Raw genomic sequence first — 19,794 nt, 5'->3', positions numbered from 1 at the left:
CAAGCAAGAGAGGTCAGGTCACACGCCAGGGGTCAATAGCCAGGGATCCAGGAGACAGACAGCAATGACACAGGGGCCACTGCGAGCACAGGGAACACTGGAGACACAGGAAACAGCAGGGATATCCACAGGCAGACAAGAACCAATAGGAACCAACAGACTTTACAACGAGGGGTCAACACAGGAGCTGGACACAGGAAACACAGGATTAAGCAGCAGGTGTACAGGAACTAGTTCACAGAATAAAGGACTCAGCACAATGGAGACAGAAAGGAGATACAACTTGTTGCACAAACATAAAATGGAGTCTGAAAGCTAGCTAAATAGCCAGGGCTGGTTAAGAGGCTGTTTTTTGATTGGCCAGGGGCATGGACGGAGTTGATAAAGCTTGGAAACAGAGGCACGTCCAGCATCAGAACTGCCCGCATGCGCAGGGGAGAGATGCCTGTTCTTTAGTGAGGAACAAGTAAGTGTGACACCGACTTTATTAATACAACATTTATAAAAACAATTACTGTTTCAATGTACATCAAAATTAGAATAAGCTGCAAAAAGTACAAAATCATAATATTTGAAACATATTCATACTTAGATACAGCTTCTTAGTATAATGATTGGATGTAGAAGTCAGATATTTGAATTCAACCTGACGTGTTTTGCGGAATAAACATGCTTCTTCAGGGGGAAAAATATCTTAGACTGATTTTCTGTTGCTATATTAAAACAGTTCACATATGTATATGTTCCCATGCCAAAGCACTATAATGATTTCACTTATTACTGCCTAGATGTTCATCCATATTTCCATATTTTGGGAGAACACCTAATGGGGACACTCTGTAACAACTACTACATTTAAAAGTCTCTACTCATGTTTTGGGATGTCAATACTTTTATGTGCTTCAACAGAGGGTAGGTATATGACTTATAGATGAGAAACATTAACTATTTTCATGTGGTATAAATCGTTATTCTACCAGTACACGTGAATAAAAAATCTTTTTTTTAGCAACAAAAAATCAGATATTTTTTCCCCCTGAAGAAGCGGGTTTATTCTGCGAAACACTTCTGGTTCAATTCAAATACCTGACTGCTACATTCTGATGTTTTTTGGTCTATTTTAACATCCAATTAATATACCATGTCAAACTCAGGCCGCGGGCCAGACTGTAAATATATTTGGCCCGCGAGAAAAAAGCAATACTAGAGCTGGCCCGCCAGTAGACAGTGCATGCACGGCTAACACTACAAATCCCAGAAAGCACTGCTGGCGCGTCAATCAGGACCCAGAAGCGCCCCTCCTCAATTCATTAGCGACCTTCCTCAATTGTAGATATTTTTTCACTAAATATAGGTTTTAACCGCGACTTTGTCCAAATTTTTCATTTTGACCCACTATGTATTTGAGTTTGATACCCCTGCATTGTACTAAGAACTGTGTCTAAGTATGGATATGTCTCAAACATTCCGTGTTTACACTTTTTGCAACTTATTCTAATTTTGATGTACATTGAAAGAGTAAATGTTTTTATAAATTTTGTAATAGGTTTGTATAGCAATTTTAAAATTTTATGGTCAGTACCACTGAAACTTCCTGCTTTTTTCAACCCCATGGTTTGGGTGTTTGAAGGTTTATATCAACTAGTGTAGGTACCTCTTTTCTTATTGTGTATGAGTCCCTTGCTCATTTAAAAGCATGGTACTTTTCTTATGCATATTAAATATAATCCTCCGTTTTTGTTTTCTGTATATATGTGACATATTAGTGCTTCATATCTAGATGTATAGATGTTACACAGTACTACTTTTGTATCCTTGGAATGATTCTTGATATGTGTTTATTAATTCATAATAGCTCTGTTCAACGTGTGCCATGAGCAATTTATATTTTTTTGCAGACTTGCAAGTTCCATTTTTACAGTGTACATTAGGCTGTGATATGTCATCATAACCCTATAAACTGTTTGCCTAGGATGATGTCTCAATAAAGCTTTATAAAAAGGATTGGAAGTCCTATAAGGCTCTACAACTACACTATGTGGGGCAACGCTACAGTATCTGTAAAAGAGACCACAGCCTCCACTGATACTCACCTTTGCAATATTTCCCAGTTGCTCTTTCCTCCTTTGCAGCAGCCACCACCTGGCTTCAATTACCTCAAAAATTAGAGGGGGCAGTCAGCCCACTTCCCTTCCATGTCACATGAAAATGCTAGAGCCTATAGACTACAGCATGTGCATACTGTGTAATAATGTGGTTGGGAACACAGGTATGGGCTCCTCAACCCCCCAGCGTTCTAATTCTGTTTGTATTTCCATGCAAAAAGCGTTACATTTTTTTGTTGCATGGAAATTTATTTTACATTGTAGGCTATAATTTTTAGGCATAACTCACTGAAATATGTCCAATATTTAACAAATTTAATAATCAACTTTAAATAAAAAAAACACAAAAATCTGTTAAAAAATAGTGAAACATAACTGTACAGAAGCATGTATAATATATATATAATATAATTATATGAAGATTCCTTTGTATTGAACTCAATACAGCTATTTTGTTTTGAATCCAATACAAAATTATTTGAATTTCCCGCCGCTCCTCCTGCCCGCACCGGGAATGCCCGGAGATCGTCTTTGCAGTTCGCGACTGGAGATCAGAGGAGGACGTGTCCCCTGAGGGGACGTTGACAGAGCAAGGTAAGTGGGGTTTTTAAAAGTTTTAAGTGACCCCAAGTGTGACTGGGGATTACCACTCTTTGCAGGTAAAATCTGCCCCAAATCACACTTGGGATTACCGCTAGAGGGGTTAAATGGTAAAAGTAAAATGTTTTTGTTTGTTTTGTTTTTAACAGGAGTAAGTTTATTTGCGTTTTTTCTTGTGTGACAGGGTCTGTACAAAACAAGCCCTTATGATTTCAAACATGGACATAAGAGAAATGCATGCTCAAAATTCACAAGAGAAGTAAAAGGATTTAGGCTGAATCCCAGCACAGACACTCCTATTCCTGACCAGTCATTAATTTTACTGATTGTTTACTAGTGGGCTGTGTGCTGATATTTAAGGGCCTTGTTAACTTGCTGCTGATTGTGTGACTAGTATGATAATAAATCATAGTGGTCACTAAACACATCACAGATTCTGCGTTCCTTCAGTTTTTTTTTTCATTGTTTTTATTTACTCTGTTTATCCCCTACAATGTGTGTTTATATAAAAAAATATATATTCACACTGCCTGTCAACCACCGCCTTCAGCTTTGCAACCTTTTCCAGTCTGAATTCACTATGGTGTGGTTTCAATAAGATTATGCAATGTCACAATAAATAAAATATAATTTATTTCTATCCACAGTTGCATTATTGTTTAACCAAGATCTTGCATAGATCTAGATTGTGGGGGAGTTAGGGACATGACAACTCACTTTGGAAAGTGCTGTGTATGTTAGTGCTAATATAAATACTGTGTAATAATTATAATAAATGCAGATTGTAAAGGGGAGCTGAGATACTGATAAGTGCTACTGCAGCAAGCTGTAAAGTTGAATCACTCCTTTGTAAAAGGGGGCTGGAACAACTTGTTTAGAGGTGAATGTACATCATATTGTACACAGAAAAATGGTAAAATGTTTGAAAGGCTATAGGCTGGCCACAGTTATACTTTAAGTTAATTCTGCAATGAAAAAGGACTGTGGTTTTCACCAGCTAGAATCAAACTTGCGTTTAAAATGGAGCTAAACAGAAAATTAAAAAAAAAAAAAAAAACACCCATAATTCGGCAGATCCCTCAATCACGCTGGAGAAGTCCTTGATTGGGTCCCTCGCTATTCTGGACTTCTCCTTCGTTATGGGTACGGCCAGGCAACACCATCTTCGGCCTTATTCACCTGGATCTTGCACAGCGCACAAGTAGCCTGCTGTAAAGCAAAAAAAGTAAGAGTGCCGATTTCATTGCCCGGCATGGGATCAGCATCTCTTTTTCCCTCTAGTCTAGGAAAATGCCCCTTCTGTACATGACATGACGAAGGTATCCCGGGAGGCTCATCGCTTCCATTTAGTCGATCAAGACAAAAAAAAAGAAAAGGGTTGTCTACCCTTTCATGTAATGTAAAAATTTGAGTTTAGGTCCGCTTTAAAATGAGGTAATTCCATTAGTTAGATAAAACATCCCTCAAGCCACTAGAGTTTAATATACAAGCAACATTTAGAACAAAGGAACCTCCGAGAGGTCAACATGGCCGCGAATATCGCGATATTCACGTTGCAACTGCTACGGATACAATTTCGGTGCTTACAACAATAGTACTCTTCATAACTTTCTCCTTCCGCCATGTTTTCCAATGAGTGTGTTCTAACACGAGGAGTCGACAGCCAATCCGCGAGCTGTAATGTCGGCGGAGGGATACGGTCGTTGGACGTACAGAAAGTGACCGGCGGGAGCGGAATGGAGAGGAAACGCTGGGAATGCTCGGCGCTGCCGCAGGGTTGGAAGAAAGAAGAGGTTACCCGTAGATCAGGGCTCTCCGCTGGGAAAAGCGATGTCTATTACTATAGGTGTTTATTCTTAATAAATAGCCTTGAATGCAGTAAACCCCGTAGAGGAATTGCCGGCGCATGGGGGAGGGGGGGCAGCTGAGAATGGTGTGTGAATGAGGAGACGAGGTGGAGACGGTGGGGGGAGGCGTGGAGAGGTCTCATTGTAGATCGGCGCTGGTAGATAATGCAGAGCGGTGGGGACTGTTGTGGGGATTACATGAACACGAGCAGATCTGATCACATTGCAGGAACTTCCCGCGGGTAGGTTGTATAAGAAGTTTGCTACATTCATGCTACGCAAACGTTACCAACTTCTGCTACTTCTCTAGTCACATGGACAGCAATACACTGCTGAGTATTTGTAAGTGATACAACAAATCCAACATTTAGACTGATGAACGAGCGATTTTTCATTTCATATGGTGTTTTATTTTGCACAAGCTGTGCTTTTACTCTTTCTGTAAAACAAATAAAACCAGCATGGGGGGATTACCCAACCAGTGGCTGATTACTTCACTAGATCAGTGCAATATTAGGAACCCCCTGCTTACCCCTCTTGAGACTGGTTTATTATGTACTGGGCATCTTTGGTAAGCAGTCATTCAGTTCAACAGATGAGTATGTGCTCTTTGAGTATTGCAGGTTCTAGAATCATTAGTCATTGGTCTCCAGAATTTTTTGTTGAACCTTCTGCCCAAAAAAAAAAAAAAAAAAAATTAGAGGGGTTTATCTTTCTTATTGTAATAAACACTTTATTGCTTTGCTCCAAGCATGTGACATGTTTCTGTCTACAAATCCTGTTGCTTATATCCGCTCCAGTGACTTACCAGTATAAACCTTGGAATTGGTGTAGTTGAAGTTAGTCAAATAAAAGGTGGAATGGGTTATACAAAAAAGTACCTGCTAGTCCTGCCTCCAGTAAAGGGAGTCTTTGGTTTTGCAAAGCTATACCAGCTGTTGAAAAAGTAGCATCAAACACTTTCATGTGTTTTAGATGCCCCATCTTTCCTCAGTGTTCTGTGCTTTAAACCACTGGTTACTAGGTCACTAGTATCCCATTATCTCTGGGCAGGCACACAGATGTAAAAATACAACACACCTAGAGTTGGGTTCTGAAGATTGTGGTAGTGGCTATTACTTTTTAGAAATCTGTTCACAGGTGCAGGAACCGGTAAGCAATATTTTACTTTAATTGCCTTTAAATCGGACTTTAAACTCTGATCCAATGTATACGGTCATTTCTGACAGCTTACCTGGTTGGTGTTCCGATTTCCTGCTTTTGATACTGAACAATTGAACTCAGCAACTGACAAATATCTTTTAAGCTAAATGTAATACAATTTACCATAGTTATGTTGTGAAGTTTAAGGAGAACTTATAACTTTGGTACAGAAAGGTTTTGGTGAAAATCTCTAAAAGGGCTGAGTATTAATTGAGGATGAGTCTGGCTAGAAGACCAATATGTATACAAAGAATATGTGTATAACATATACTATGTATACCACCCCAAAGAATGTGATTCTGCACAAAGGTCTCAAATACAGTATTTACAGTATTACAACATGAAGACTGGTATAAGGATTAACATGTATTGTTATTATTAGTAATAAGTGTAATCTCTCTGTATAGGTCCACTTTAGGCTTTTGTTTAAGGAGCAGATATTTATAAGATTGCACTCACAACTCTACTTTTGATGCTGCTACAAACTCTAAAACTCTAATTTTGAACTGCTGCAAACCTTTATTGTTTCTGTCTCAAGGGTTTAATTCTAGGTAGCAGGGTAGTAAGGGTTTTGTCTCGTTCTTCCAGTTTAAGGCGGCTGAGACACATTTCTTTCCTGTGAGTGCAATTTTTTTCCACTTTTTAACCTAATGGTCTCCTACCTTGAGGTGATCCAATTTGAAATTCCATAAACTAATTTTGGATAGAACGCTACACATGTTGCTCAAACCAATCACTATACAGAGTAGGTTTTGAAGTCCGCCTCTGCTCTTAGTTTGACAATTATATAAGATGCTGGCCTCAGATAGTTACTACTGCATCACTGTAACACTTTAGCATATTCTTGGATTGATGTAGAAAAAGTGTTTCTGTTCCTGACACGTTTCGCCTTTAAAGGATTCCTCAGGGGTAGTAGAAACGTGACACAAAATGGTCTAGACTATTTAAATGGGTTAAAATATGTCAGAAGTCACTCAGAGGAAATGGATATCCTAAGATGCAGAGATCGTCTTGATTATTCCTGAGTGTGCATGGTCCCCTTTGGAGATGACTGATCGTGTACTGGATGCGTTTTCTACATAAATTAACCAGCAGACTATGCTGAAGCGTTACAAAGTGTTCCAGTGAAGTGTGGTGCAGTAGTGGAACTGTCTAGTGCCGCTTTGGCCAGTCGGCCTGGTGGTGGCATATTTTATCTAGTAAGTCACCCTGTGCCTGTCCCTCATTGTTTAGTATTCTGTTCTGCTTTTCAGTCTGTCAGTAACAGCATAGCTAATAAAGTTTGAAGGAAATGTGTGTTAAATTAACTATGTTTTAGGATGGAGTATTATCACTATTAGGATCTCTGCTTTTGTGATCATGTATCGACAACCTTTGGTGTCTTACTGGCCTTCACATTTGCGCCTGTCAAGCTCTGTCCTATAGTTTTGGCCCTATTACCATGTAAGCTCTTGCACAAGGTACATTTATATGACTTACTTCTGGTGGCTTTTGACATCACTTCAGCTATGAGGTTTTTGGAGGTGTCGGTTTTTGTCCTGTAAGTACATGTTGTTTTTTTGTCCTTGTCCTTGTTCTTTTTCATCTGAGTGAGAACAAAGGGTTCAATGGTTCTCTGGCTTCCAGCAGTTTAGACATTTAACAGACCTGTGAAAAATACAGGAAATCTTGTTTGGGGCATAAATAGATTGAAAGCAAAACATAATTTTTATAAAACTTCATTTTTTTTCCGTGTGTCAATAAGAATCAAATGTATCTTGGTGTTAGGTAAAGTAGCAATTAATGTACCAATCATAGATTGTGGAAGTTGCAGGAATTTATTTGTGGGATGTTTATTGGGGTGGATCAAAAAGATAAGACTTGGTAGGGCATCTGTGAAAGGAATGGGGGGGGGGGGGGGTGTTCTGGAGCTGCAGTGTACAAGTCTGTTTAGATTAATGCAGTCTGTTAGGTTTAGATTTTTATTTTTTAAACTTGACATACAGTTGAAATAAAAAATCTGGCAACCTCAGGATCCGAGGAGTGCGCTTATTTTCGAAAATTCCGGGCACAGGCCAGCCTTCCTCTGGCAGCACCCGCTGACATCTGGCACAGTTCTAGGGAGCAGGCAGGCAAGCACATCTCTGCGTGTATTTAGTGTAGCATGCAAGACCTAACAGCTGATTCTGCAGAACAGCGCTATCAAAACATCAGTGGCCAAGCACTGTACTGCAGTCCCTGTATTGAAAATGTGATCTGAAATTCATCCCTGAAAACTGAAGGAAACAAATTATCGATGGTTGGAGTTTTGATGGTCAACTGTAATTAAATTAATAATATTTGCTGAACTTTGGAATATAGCTATCTGGACCCGCACCAGTATATAAAAAAATCCAATAAAGCAATGGGAGGATATATACAAAATATTATTTAAAGCATTTTTTAAGGTATATTGCCATAGTAGTAAAGTACCTTATGGACAGTGCCTAATAGGAATTTTCTTCTGCTAAATACATGGTCTATTTCAGCGGTCGCTGAGAAAATTTTGGTGGTCCGCTGCTCTGGCCAGTGCACCCTTGAGCGGGGTCAGGAGAAGGACCATGCTGGAGGGACCCCCCAGCCAGAGCCGCAGACCACGTTCCCAGGCTCAGGGAAGTGGACAGGTTGTGTCCAGTGACACAACCTGCCCACTCTCCCATTGCAAGCTCAGATCTGTGATGGGAGAGTGGGTGGGTTTATGTCATAATGACATCACTCTGGGGGAGGTTTCTCCTCCTTTAATTGACACTCAGGTCACCGCGCATGCGCGGTCCAGAGCCGGTGATTTTAGTGGTCTGCGGGACCAAAAAGGTTGGCAACCATTGGTCTATCTGACTTCAGAGGTCTATATTTCTAGTTTTCTTAATTTTAAATTCTAACTCTTCCTCTTGATATATTCTGGGGGTGATAAATTTAGTTATTAGTATGTCAGGGATATTAAAGCTGGGAATAAGGATCTTTCTGGTCTCTATATTTGAAGGGTGTGAGCATTTAATCCCTGATTATCATTTTATTTATTTTATTTTTTTTTCTTTAGTAGAGTTTGCATAGCGCCGTAAGTGTATATATCGGAAGAACTCTCAGGAAGGGATGTCATATGATTCTTGGAGTTGTGGACAAGTTTTAACTTCTTTGTGGTAAGCTGCTGGTAAATGTCTGATTTTATTGTTTTACTACCATTTGATTGTAGTGGATTCACGAGATAATGGAGGAGAGTTGTGGGGACTTCTTGGGTGTTTGTGTGTGGTCAGGATCTTGGAGTTTTGGTCTTGTATTGGGTGTCAGTATTACATCTCAAGTGTTAACAAATGATCTGAACATTTACATGTTGCAATGATGCAACGTTGATTTTTCTATAATTGATAATTTTGTTGGGAAGTTTATTTGTAATTGAATGCCAAAACTTAACATTTTTAGAGGCAGATCCAAGGGTTAAAATTTACAGAGCTTTTAGAAATATTTTTAGAAAGATCATGTATTTCAGATAATTTTCTACATTATTTTCACCAGTAAAACCGTCATTAGGAACATATCAAAGCTACAATCAACTTGCACAACGTTTTCCCTGCTACAATTGTCATTTTGCACAGGTTTCATTAGATTATCAAAAAAAGGAACATTTTATCAACCAAATTACCATGTGTGCCTCACATGCAGCCTCTGAACTTTTAGCTCTAGAACAGTGGTCGCCAACCTTTTCGGACCTACAAACCACTAATTGCACAGATTCCAGACTGTGCATGTGTGGGGAGCCGTGTGTCACTCAAAGGGGAAGAAACTTCCCACAGAGTGATGTCATAATAGCATAACCCACCCATTCTCCTCTTTCCAGGGACACAACCCACCCACCGCTCCGAGCCTGTGATCCATATGGAGGACATGGTCTGTGGCTCTGACCGGTGCTCCCTCCCCCATCCACCAGAACCAGGGGTGGGGTGGGGGGAGCACCAGCCATAGCCATGGACCACCTGTTGGCGACCGCTGCCCTAGAACCTGCAGACATACTTTGAAAGTTACTGCCATTTTCTATACAAAATCTTAATTGCTGAATTGTTTACCTTATGCTGGGTAACCAGTTTAAAATTTTTTTTTGTTGGTTTACAGTCCCTTTAATGCCAGTCTGTGTCTTAATCTTAGCTCAATTTCCCGTTCACTATCTTCACTTCGCTGACTTCGGAAGACAGCACTGCAGGACTACTGGCTATTCACATCAGCCTTGTTGCTGTATTCCTTGGAAATGATCTTCTCAGTCAGCTGAACTGGACATCGTAGATAGCGGGCTGGTTTGTACACATTACCCTTAGCAACAGCATTCTCCTTACGCTGTTTTGACAACACAAAACCCCAGGACTGCAGATCTGATTTGATCTTCCTCAGGGGAGGACTTGCGGTCTGGAAGCTCAGATTCTTCCCTCAACTTGTAGGAAACAATGTCAGTTTTTGCAGTCAGAACAGTTTTGAAGTCAGAATATTGCAATCCAGCTGCAATAAATTGAGTGCAGTCAGGGTCTTCAAGTTCAGAGTGGTTCTTTAACCCTTTCAGAGCTGTTGTGACACCCTTTTGTAGAAAGGCTTGCATCCACTGGCTATCGTCAGTGCTACCTGCAACCCACAGTGTCCTCTCATCCACAGCATGGATCAGTTGGTTCCTTGCATCAGCATAGGCTAGCACAGACAGCTGGGCCCCAATATGAACCAAGTGGGCTGCTAAAATGCTGTTGAACACCCATGGGTAGCATTAGCCTGCTGATGATAAAAATTCAGAAACTGCCAATTAAGCACTTTTTTTTTTCTTTCCCTTACAGAAAATAGACATGATCAGTAGTATATAAAAATTAAATATCCTGAGAATTTAGCTAAAGAATAGTGTGGGGTAATGTTGTACCACCTAACTCTAAATGGGGTGTTAATGGAGGGTTCAAGTGTGTATTCAGGTAGCAAGTATGTCTGCTTATGTGTTTCAGAACATATCCCATTCAGCGAGGAGTATGTATGCTGTAAGTTTCATTGTAATCCTTGCTTACTGAGAGATTTTTTTTAACTGCACTCTGTTGCATGTTTTGTGCTCTTTTCTAATCATCTTTGGTTACCAGTGTGATGTGTAGACAACACAGCAGCATAGAAGTGAAAGGACTGAACATTGCCACCTTATAACAAAAAGTTCTCATATAGTCAGGTGTGAAGGGAGATTTTCCAATGCATTTTAAAAGTTTAAAAAAAATATATAAAGTCCCTATTTAGGTGTAACAGTCTATTTTAAGGTCCAACATGTGCAGTAGTGTTATCCCCTTTTTGTAACTCTGCAAGATGTAACTTTTAAGCACCCCTCTTTCATGTTTGTATACTTACTGCCACTGTGCCTGGACACTCCACCTTCCAGTTCAGGTTGGTTGGGTCATTCAGGATGGAGAAAATTACTTACCAGTGCAGTGGAAGCAAATCCCTGCAACATGTCTGCTCTCCTTAATTGAGGTGTAACAACTAGCATGGAGGAAGTCTAAATCAAGATGGCGTTGCCAGGAAATTCTACAAGTTTAAGACAAAGCCAAACATAAATGTTGTGGTTTAGATTATGCTGTCTTGCCTTTGCAATCCAAGTCTGCATGGGAAGGAGTGGAGGGCGCTGGAAGCAGTTGTTTGGGAGCAACTGGTTTAAACTAAAAAAATTGAGTGCCGGTGTTTTTGATAAACTCCTGTAACGTCTGCCCAATCAGTGTTTCCAACAGTGTCTAGCACATTCTTTACCCTTCTGGGAGGTTCATTTCTGTCCAGTTTTATATGTCTAAAAGCAGTTCGTTTTTCATGAAAATGTATTTTACTGTATAATACTATTATGTTTTACAGTATATATACTAATATGTTATACTGTAATATAAATGTTCATGAAAGACAATGTACTGCTTTTACACATATAAATCCACTGTATTGCATTCAATACAGTTATTTTGTATTGAAGGCAATACAAATAGATTTGAATCTCCCTCCCCGAACGGAACGTCGGCATCTACTGATGTCATCGGGAACTCCCTGGTGACTCAGAGAACGCCAGTGGGAGGAAGAAAGAGTACGCGAAGGACAACAGAGGATGCCGGCGGATCAAGTAAGTCGTGATTTTGTATTGTTCTCCATAGGTTTAGCTACCCCGAGTGTGACTTGGGGTTATCGCTTCCAGCTTCTTTTATCTACCCCCAGTCACACTCTCATTTACCGCTGGGGAGATTAAAGGAGATACAACACTTGTTCAGGATCTCAATCTGCCTTCTTCAGTGACTGTTGTTCGTAAGCTGGACCTGCCGACCACCACCATTCACTTGGCTTGGTTGCTACTCCACAATTGGGGTTACAATGCTTCCTTGACAATATTGAGTTTAAATGTGATTTCTCCATTTTGACCAGGAAAAATCTGGTCCTGCTTTCTTCTGAGTAGTTAGGAATCCTTCTTGCTCTTAGTGGTTCTCCTTTTTTCAGTTTGAGTACTTGACTGTCAGTGATACATTGGTGCATTTCTATTGTCCACAGACTATAGAAGTGTTGCTGTTCATTGTATGTTGCAAGTTCATTCAGCTTTGGGCAATATTCTCTGGTCTATATCCCATCTCTGGTATTTTCCATGGTGTTGGGTTTAATATTTCTGGGCTAAAGGCATTTCTGGGTATCCTGCTTGCAGGCAGTCCTCGTGTCCAAGTACTGGAGAAAGTTAATCTTGATGCTGTTTACTCAACATTGCAAGTTGCTTCTCACATTGAGTTTTTATGGTGGAGCTGTGTGCCAAAACAGCACTGCTGTTATAATTGACCTGTTCTGAAATATCCCAGTGAACCTTAGGTTTTGGTGACCGTTTCCTGCACTATGCAGTCCTGTAAAGTTAAAGAAGTGATTTTGTTCTTGTCTTCAAAATTGTCTGAACTCTTGCTGCCTGCGACATATCATAGGCTCTGAATACCTGTGCCAATTTGTTGATCTTAAGCGAAAATGCTTTCTGTGGTAATCATGTGATAATCTTCTAAATTCTTTGTATTTTAAGATTACTCTACATTGTAGGTATTTTGTGTTAATTATTGACTCCTAGATTTTGATGCTCAAAGGCATCACTTGGGTTGCAAATCACTACCATTCATTGCTACTTGAGATCTGCTTGTTTATGGTAAGTTCAAGCCAAAGTTTTTTGTTTTTGTATGGGGATGGGCAGTAAATGAGATTTTGCTAATCAATGTAAATATCCTATTTTTTAAGTCCGCTGATTTCCATAATTATCTCTGTCCACCTGGCTTGTGTGGCTTTTCTGTGTACTGCTAAGATATCTGTTCGAAGGGCTGTCTAGCATAATCTCCACCTTATTACAGCCTCTAGTAAGATCCATTTTTCTTTAAAACTGGCTAGTTTTTTAAAATACAGATTGACTGTCAAATCAGGCCGATATTCCAGATTCCTCAGTTTCCTGGCATGACTAGCCCTTGCGGATTCCATTCGGGTGTAGTTCTGTCAGTTGCCACTGGATGGCGCTAATACATTATAATTACAGGCAAATCAATAATCCACAATTTCTGAAAGTTTGGCACTCCTCAGGTCAGGAGGTTGCCAGATTTTTTAATGTCAACCTGTATTTAAAGTTGAAAAATTGTGCTGTGTGGGTATCTCTTGTCATGTCATGTGGATTTTTGTCCTGAAAGGATATTGGGGTGGTTGTATACAGGTGACTAGACATTCTGTGCTCAGTGTTGTGGTCTGTTTACTTGTGTTTTCTGATTACTCTCTCCTCTTTCTGCACTGTTGTTTTTTTTGTGCTTGGCGTCCAGGTTTCTGCTGTTTAACCCACAGTTTTGATATAGTTCAAAATTAAACACAGTGTGGCACAAGTAGACTCCCAGAATAAATTTTTTGTAAAAAAAAAAAGGTTTAGGATTCACTTTAAGGCTTTCAGAATGGGTTACTGGTTTAAGCAAACAACTTACTTTGTCTTGGAACGGAGCAGCAACAGGAGCTTACAGCTTCAAACAGCTTTTTGCTATGAATGGTGATTTACCTAATGAGTTGAGAATCTTCACTCAATAAATCATAGTTGGGTACTCAAAGTAAAACAATCAAGTACATGTTAAATAACCACTTTGATTTTATGATTCAATTATTGAAGCAAGTCTTCACTTTCAGTGCAGATTGTCAACTAATTTAGTAATTCATCCTTCTAGAGTTGAGAATTAAAACAGAAAGCTGATTCTTGCAATTGTGATTACTTGATGTTTTGTAAAATATATTGTTATATCCGTCAGTATGAAGTCTAATTCAATTTTGTTTTTCAGCCCCAGTGGGAAAAAGTTCCGCAGTAAACCTCAATTGGCACGATATCTTGGCAACTCGATGGATCTCAGCACTTTCGACTTTCGAACAGGAAAAATGTTGATGAGCAAAATAAATAAGAATAGACAGCGCATGCGGTATGATGGGCTGAACCAATCCAAGGTAATTTTTTTTTACATTCCATAAATTATGGTATTATAGTAAAAATGCCAAAGTAATTTGGAAACTGGAGGACAAGTTTGAAATTGGAATGTGTACACCAAGAATTTGGTCCGGCACTATGAATTTGTAGTTGTGTATAAATTCGCATTCTCGTAATTGGCAGGAATTAGCTAAACTGTTTAGAGACTGTTTGATGTTGCCTTTCCTGTACCTTAATTTAGAACCAGTTAAACTCAATTCTCACCCTCTGGCTGGGTCTGAGCTCTGTGTTTGGCAATAATGTTTTAAGTCAACCCCTGATAGACAATAATGCATGAATGTCTGCTTTACAGTAAATGGGGAGAGGTTTATTAAAGGCAGAACTCAAGGGGTGGTGCTTTTTTCAAGACTGCATTACTTTTCTGAAGAAAACGAAATACTATCAAAAGAAATCCATTAACTGTAAAGCAGCTGAAATCCTCTGAAAAGACACCTGCAGTGTGCAGCTCTGGGTTTCAAAGGGCTCCATCCAGAACATTGTTAATGTCATGCACAAGGCCTAGGTTAAGGTATATATAATAATATTTTTTTCCCATTTACAGGTATTTACAGAATATATTGTTTTTCACAATATTAGGTTGATTTAGGAATTGAAAGGGTGTCAGGTAAAATGCACCTTTCCTTTTAGTGTAAGGTCCTCTTTAAACATTTATGACTCAATATCCTGCAAACTTCCATTGGGGGATATTTATGGTGCTGGGCATTTCTCCATTTGTATTTTATAGATTTCTGCTATAATTTTACAACAGACATGAGCTTTCAATTGCAAACCACTTTTGCCTGTCAATTTTGAAAATCAAAGTTTGTCCCTCAGCCATTGCATTACACATGCAATTCCTGTTTGTAAATCATAGCAAAATGCTATAAGATACAGATAGACAAATGTTCCAGCAAGCAATCCCTGTGCGAGGGGGGGGGGGATAAATAGCAGCGAAGGTTACTTTTGCTCAAAGAAGGGTGAAAGTAAATTTTCTGCCAAAGATTAAATATTGTTTATTCACAAACATTGTTTTATATATTGACTACAGTTCAAAAAATTAATTTCGAAAGTACCCCTATGGTGTATGCATATATTTTGCCACATCCCATATCCTATATAATCAATATTTTAAAATGTAGAACTTTAATAATAACAATTTAAAAAACACTTTGAATTAAAATTGCAATAAAGTAGAACTCACAATCACCTCCTTTCATTTCAAAAGTACAGATACCTTGGAGGCCCATATCAATTTGGAACATGTTATAGATAAAGTTACATTCCACATAAATTTGGGTCCTCCAAAAAACAAAAAGCAAGTAAACTTTTTCTACACGTTTTGCAGATTCACATCCACTTCATCAGGAAAGAGTGGAGGTAAGACAGATGCATTGTTTGATGCATTTTTCTCCTCTGGCTTATGAGCTCTCTGTTCTGCTTTGGCGCTGTGCAGAGTCAACAGCTTGGGGGGGGGGGGGGGGTTGTGATTTGTTGCACTTACACAATATGTAAGTTTTTTGATATTATACATTTTTTTGAATATTAATGTAGTGTATTTTTTTGTTTTTAGTCCTGTGTAATTACTCTTGTTCTTTATTTTCTGTAGTACTTACCTCCACTCTTTCTTGAAGACTTGAACGTGCAAAAAGCATAAAAAAGTTTACTTACCTTTTTGATTTTATGAGGAATGTAACTTTGGATTCATAATATATTTTAAATTGTTTTAACCCCACGCTGGCTCAACTGCCCTATTTCTGATGCTCACTGGTAAGTCCTGCTCGCCTTGCAATGTGCTTGTGTGAGCACTTCCCCTTTTGTTTTTGCTACCTTAGTAATGTTAAAGGAGTAGTAGCCCAAAAAGCGTACGTATTATAACATAATAAGTTGCCAAGCCTTATGTATAAGTAACATATTGAGAAGGAAAAAACAGAAGAACGGCTCTTTATGGCAACAATGGTAGTTTAAAAGATTTTGTATTAAAAATTCTTGGAGTATGCAAAGCTCAACTAATAGTGATATCAAGCTTACAAAACAAATGCATACAATCTTATTTCAATGAAGGCATAGTCTCTGTTTTGCGGTAAGGCTTCTTCAGAGGAGAGTGGAGAGCACACATGATGAAAAACATATAATTAGAAAAATAATCCTAACAAAAATGCCTATTACATAATTTAATTTCGTAAACTGTGTATAAACAGATGCAAGAAGGAAACAATTATTCAAGTAAGGACCTAAATAAAGACAAGAATGGTATTTGTAAATTATAAATACATTTGTGATGCATAATATCATAAGGTATAGTATATTAGTTCAAAATCCTAATAAGCCCATTAAGGGTATTGGTAGTCTCTACAAATCTCACCAATCTATGCTATCGCAATAATCTTTGTGTCTCAAGTATACCAAGTAAGTTTATAAGCCTTTGATTTTAAACTAATATAATATTCTATACTTTTTTATAATATGCATCACAAATGATTTATTAATACAAATAATATTCTTGTTCTCACTTGAATAATTGTTGCCTTTTTGCATCTGTTTATACACAGTTTATGACATTCGATTATGTAATCAGTATTTTTGTTATGATTATTTTAATTATCCATTTTTCCATGGTATGTGTACAGTATGCTCTCCACTCTCCCCTGACAGTCTTGCGGTGAAACACAAAATAACTTTTTGGGCAAGATGCCTTCATTGAGATAAGATTGTATGCATTTGTTTTGTATGCTCGGTATTACTATTAGTTGAGCTTTGTATAGTCCCAAGAACTTTGATTACAAAACTACCTCTTTTAAACTACCATTGTTGCCCACCTCCCATCAGCAGCTTTATTCCTGTGAATGGATGACAGCAGAGAATGGAGGATTAGAGCTGTAGATGAGAGGTGGGCAGCAAAGGCTTGGCAACCGGGCACTGTGTTTATGTTGTCCACAAAATCTCCTTCCAAAAAATGTTCAACCCTTGACACAAAATCTCTCTAGAGCATGGGTGTCAAATTACACATGGGCAGACCAACCTTTTTATTTAGATACATAGTTACATAGTAGATCAGATTGAAAAACAGAAATAGGTTCATCAAGTTCAACCGCTAGAGAAAAAAAACATATCCCAGATATAAAACCCTATGAACATAGTTGGTCCAGAGGAAGGCAAAAAAACACCCCATACAATTTCCTTCAACGATAAAAAAATTCCTTTCTGATTCGATGAGGCAATCGGATGTTCCTGGATCAACGGTCACTGCTATCTTTACTTTAAAGCCGTGGTGTCAAACTCAAACACAAAGTCGCGGGCTAAACTTGAAACTGAAATAGCATCGCTACTATTCCCTGCGTCTATAAAACAGTCCAATGTGGGCCCCAGCATAGGCAGAGAGGCTGCTGGTCTATAGACGTGTGTGATGCCGAGAATTGTAGTAGCAGCGCTATTTCAATGCAGCGGCGGGCCAGCTGCATTTCATATGTGGGATTCCATAGGGGGCCACAAAAAGCACATTGTGGACCAGATTTGGCCAGGTTTGACACCCTTGCTTTAAGGTCTTAATACCCAGTTATATTCTGTGCTTCTAGAAAAGCATCCAACTTTTTCTTAAAGCAATCTATAGTATTTGCTAAAACTACTTCCTGAGGGAGCCTATTCCACACTTTCACAGAGCTTACCGTGAAGAATTCCTTACTTATCCGGATCCTAAACTAATTTTCCTCCAGACACAGAGTGCCCTCTTGTTCTTTGTAATGATCTCAAAGTGAATTATTGGGAAGAGAGTTCTCTATATGGACCTTTTATTTATATATATATATATATATATATATATATATATATATATATATTTATATATTTATATTTATAAAGGGTGATCTTATCCCCCATTAAACGGCTCTTCTCAATGGGAGAATGGATTCAGTTCAGGTAATCTCTCCTCATAGCTGAGCTCCTCCATTCAACTCTCTCCAAATGTCCTTTTTGTGAACTGGTTCCCAAAACGACTGCATGTTACAGATGTTGTCTGACCAATGCTTTGTACAGGGACAGGATTATGTGTCCATCTTTGCAGTCTATAATATTGAAAAAGGGAATATGTAACATAGTCTGAATACAATGGAAATGTACAGTTATGGTATTACACAAAAGAAATAAATATAACCTAATAACAAATTTGACTTAACAATTGTTCTTTTACCGAATACAGGAGGGTAAAAAGAATGAAAGGAGAGATTAACATAATGAAAATGGGAGGGGAAAAGACCTGGGTTTTACAGATTGGAGCGTTTCAAGTCCTCCTGGGCTGAGTACCGCATAAGGCAGGGGCCAAAAATATCATGGGGCATTTGACCCAAGATACATAACCATAAATGTGTCCCAAGGAGCCCAAATTTTGTTTAATTTGTCCAATTGATCATATAAACTTGCAGGCACCTCCTCTATCAGGTAAACATCCTTAACTAGGCTTGGACATCTCCCGTACTAGCAGTCCTAGGAGGTTTATAGGAACCTCTAGCAAATCTTTAAGGAGCCTATTTACCATATGCCAATAGGGGACTATACGTGGGCAAGACCAGAAGATGTGTTGCAAGGCACCCACACTAGAATTGTATCACCAACACAAATTGCTAGTCATTGGATGAGCTTGAGGTGCTGTCAGGTATTTCAGGTGTGTAGAGGAAAGATCTAAGCAGAGAGACATTCAATGTAAGGCAACGTTTACATTTACAGTAAGACCAGATACGCTGGGTAAACTGAATTGAGGCTAATTGAGTGGACTCTGAAACCCTACTGTGGGTGCTCCATAGCATAGAGTTATAGAATTCTATCCAGCAATTGAAGGACCGCAGGATCCTGCCAGAAGTTAGACGCCGAAGAGGAGGAGCATAATAATATTTCAAAAAAATCTGGGACCCCAAATTCCACTGTACTACGTAGGGTACACTTTTAGGAAGCCTATGCTTTTTGTACCCATATATAAATTCTAGTACCAATGCCTGCAGTCCTTTAGGCTTTGTGAGGGACAACTACCAATAGGGTGGAGAAGAAGTAAAGAAATTTAGGCAAAATCGACATTTTAATAAAGGCAATCCTCCCAAAATAGGAGATTGGTAGGATTTTCTATTTCCTGACTAACCCCTTGACTTCTCTGAACAGCGAGACATAGTTATCTGTATACAGGGTATAATATGTCGGAATTAATGAAATCCTCAGGTATTTGAGTCAGATTTCCAATTATAAGCATAATGTAATTGGAGGTGACGTACCAAACTTTCAGGGAGATTAATTGAAAGAGCGTTCCCATCTGCTGGTCTTTGCTTCCCTATTTGCTGTCAGAATCACCCAGATAGAAGAACGAAAGGCAGGCCAGTACAGAAGCTCCTCTAAAACATGTCCGGCGCCATCCAAGCCACGCCCCATCTATTCCCCGTTTAATACAAGAAAGTACCGTATTTTTCGGACCATAAGACGCACTTTTTTTCCCCCTAAAGTGGGGGGAAAATCAGGGTGCGTCTTATGGTCCGAATGCATATTTTTTTACTTACCTGTATCCCCGCCG

The 19,794-nt window shown here is 39.0% G+C and overlaps 1 protein-coding gene across 4 annotated transcripts in view; it reads left to right on the top strand.

The window, feature by feature from the left end:
* The first annotated feature begins 4,350 nt into the window (after nucleotides 1-4,350).
* MBD3 (methyl-CpG binding domain protein 3) overlaps nucleotides 4,351-19,794 on the top strand; it is a 26,019-nt gene continuing 10,575 nt past the window's right edge. The window contains exons 1-3 of one of the 4 annotated variants that reach the window (XM_072404977.1): nucleotides 4,412-4,551; nucleotides 8,814-8,910; nucleotides 14,071-14,230. In XM_072404977.1, coding sequence (XP_072261078.1) covers nucleotides 8,864-8,910; nucleotides 14,071-14,230 — 207 coding nt within the window. In that variant the 5' untranslated portion in view covers nucleotides 4,412-4,551; nucleotides 8,814-8,863. Of the gene's footprint in view, nucleotides 4,552-4,667; nucleotides 4,795-8,810; nucleotides 8,911-14,070; nucleotides 14,231-19,794 lie in introns of those variants that run through there. The other 3 variants (XM_072404976.1, XM_072404974.1, XM_072404975.1) reach the window with 3 other exon arrangements.

This window comes from Pyxicephalus adspersus, chromosome 3 (assembly GCF_032062135.1).
Source record: "Pyxicephalus adspersus chromosome 3, UCB_Pads_2.0, whole genome shotgun sequence".
NCBI classification, from domain to species: domain Eukaryota; kingdom Metazoa; phylum Chordata; class Amphibia; order Anura; family Pyxicephalidae; genus Pyxicephalus; species Pyxicephalus adspersus.
The sequence above is the reverse complement of the archived record's forward strand: the minus strand, read 5'-3'. Positions and strand labels throughout refer to the sequence as shown.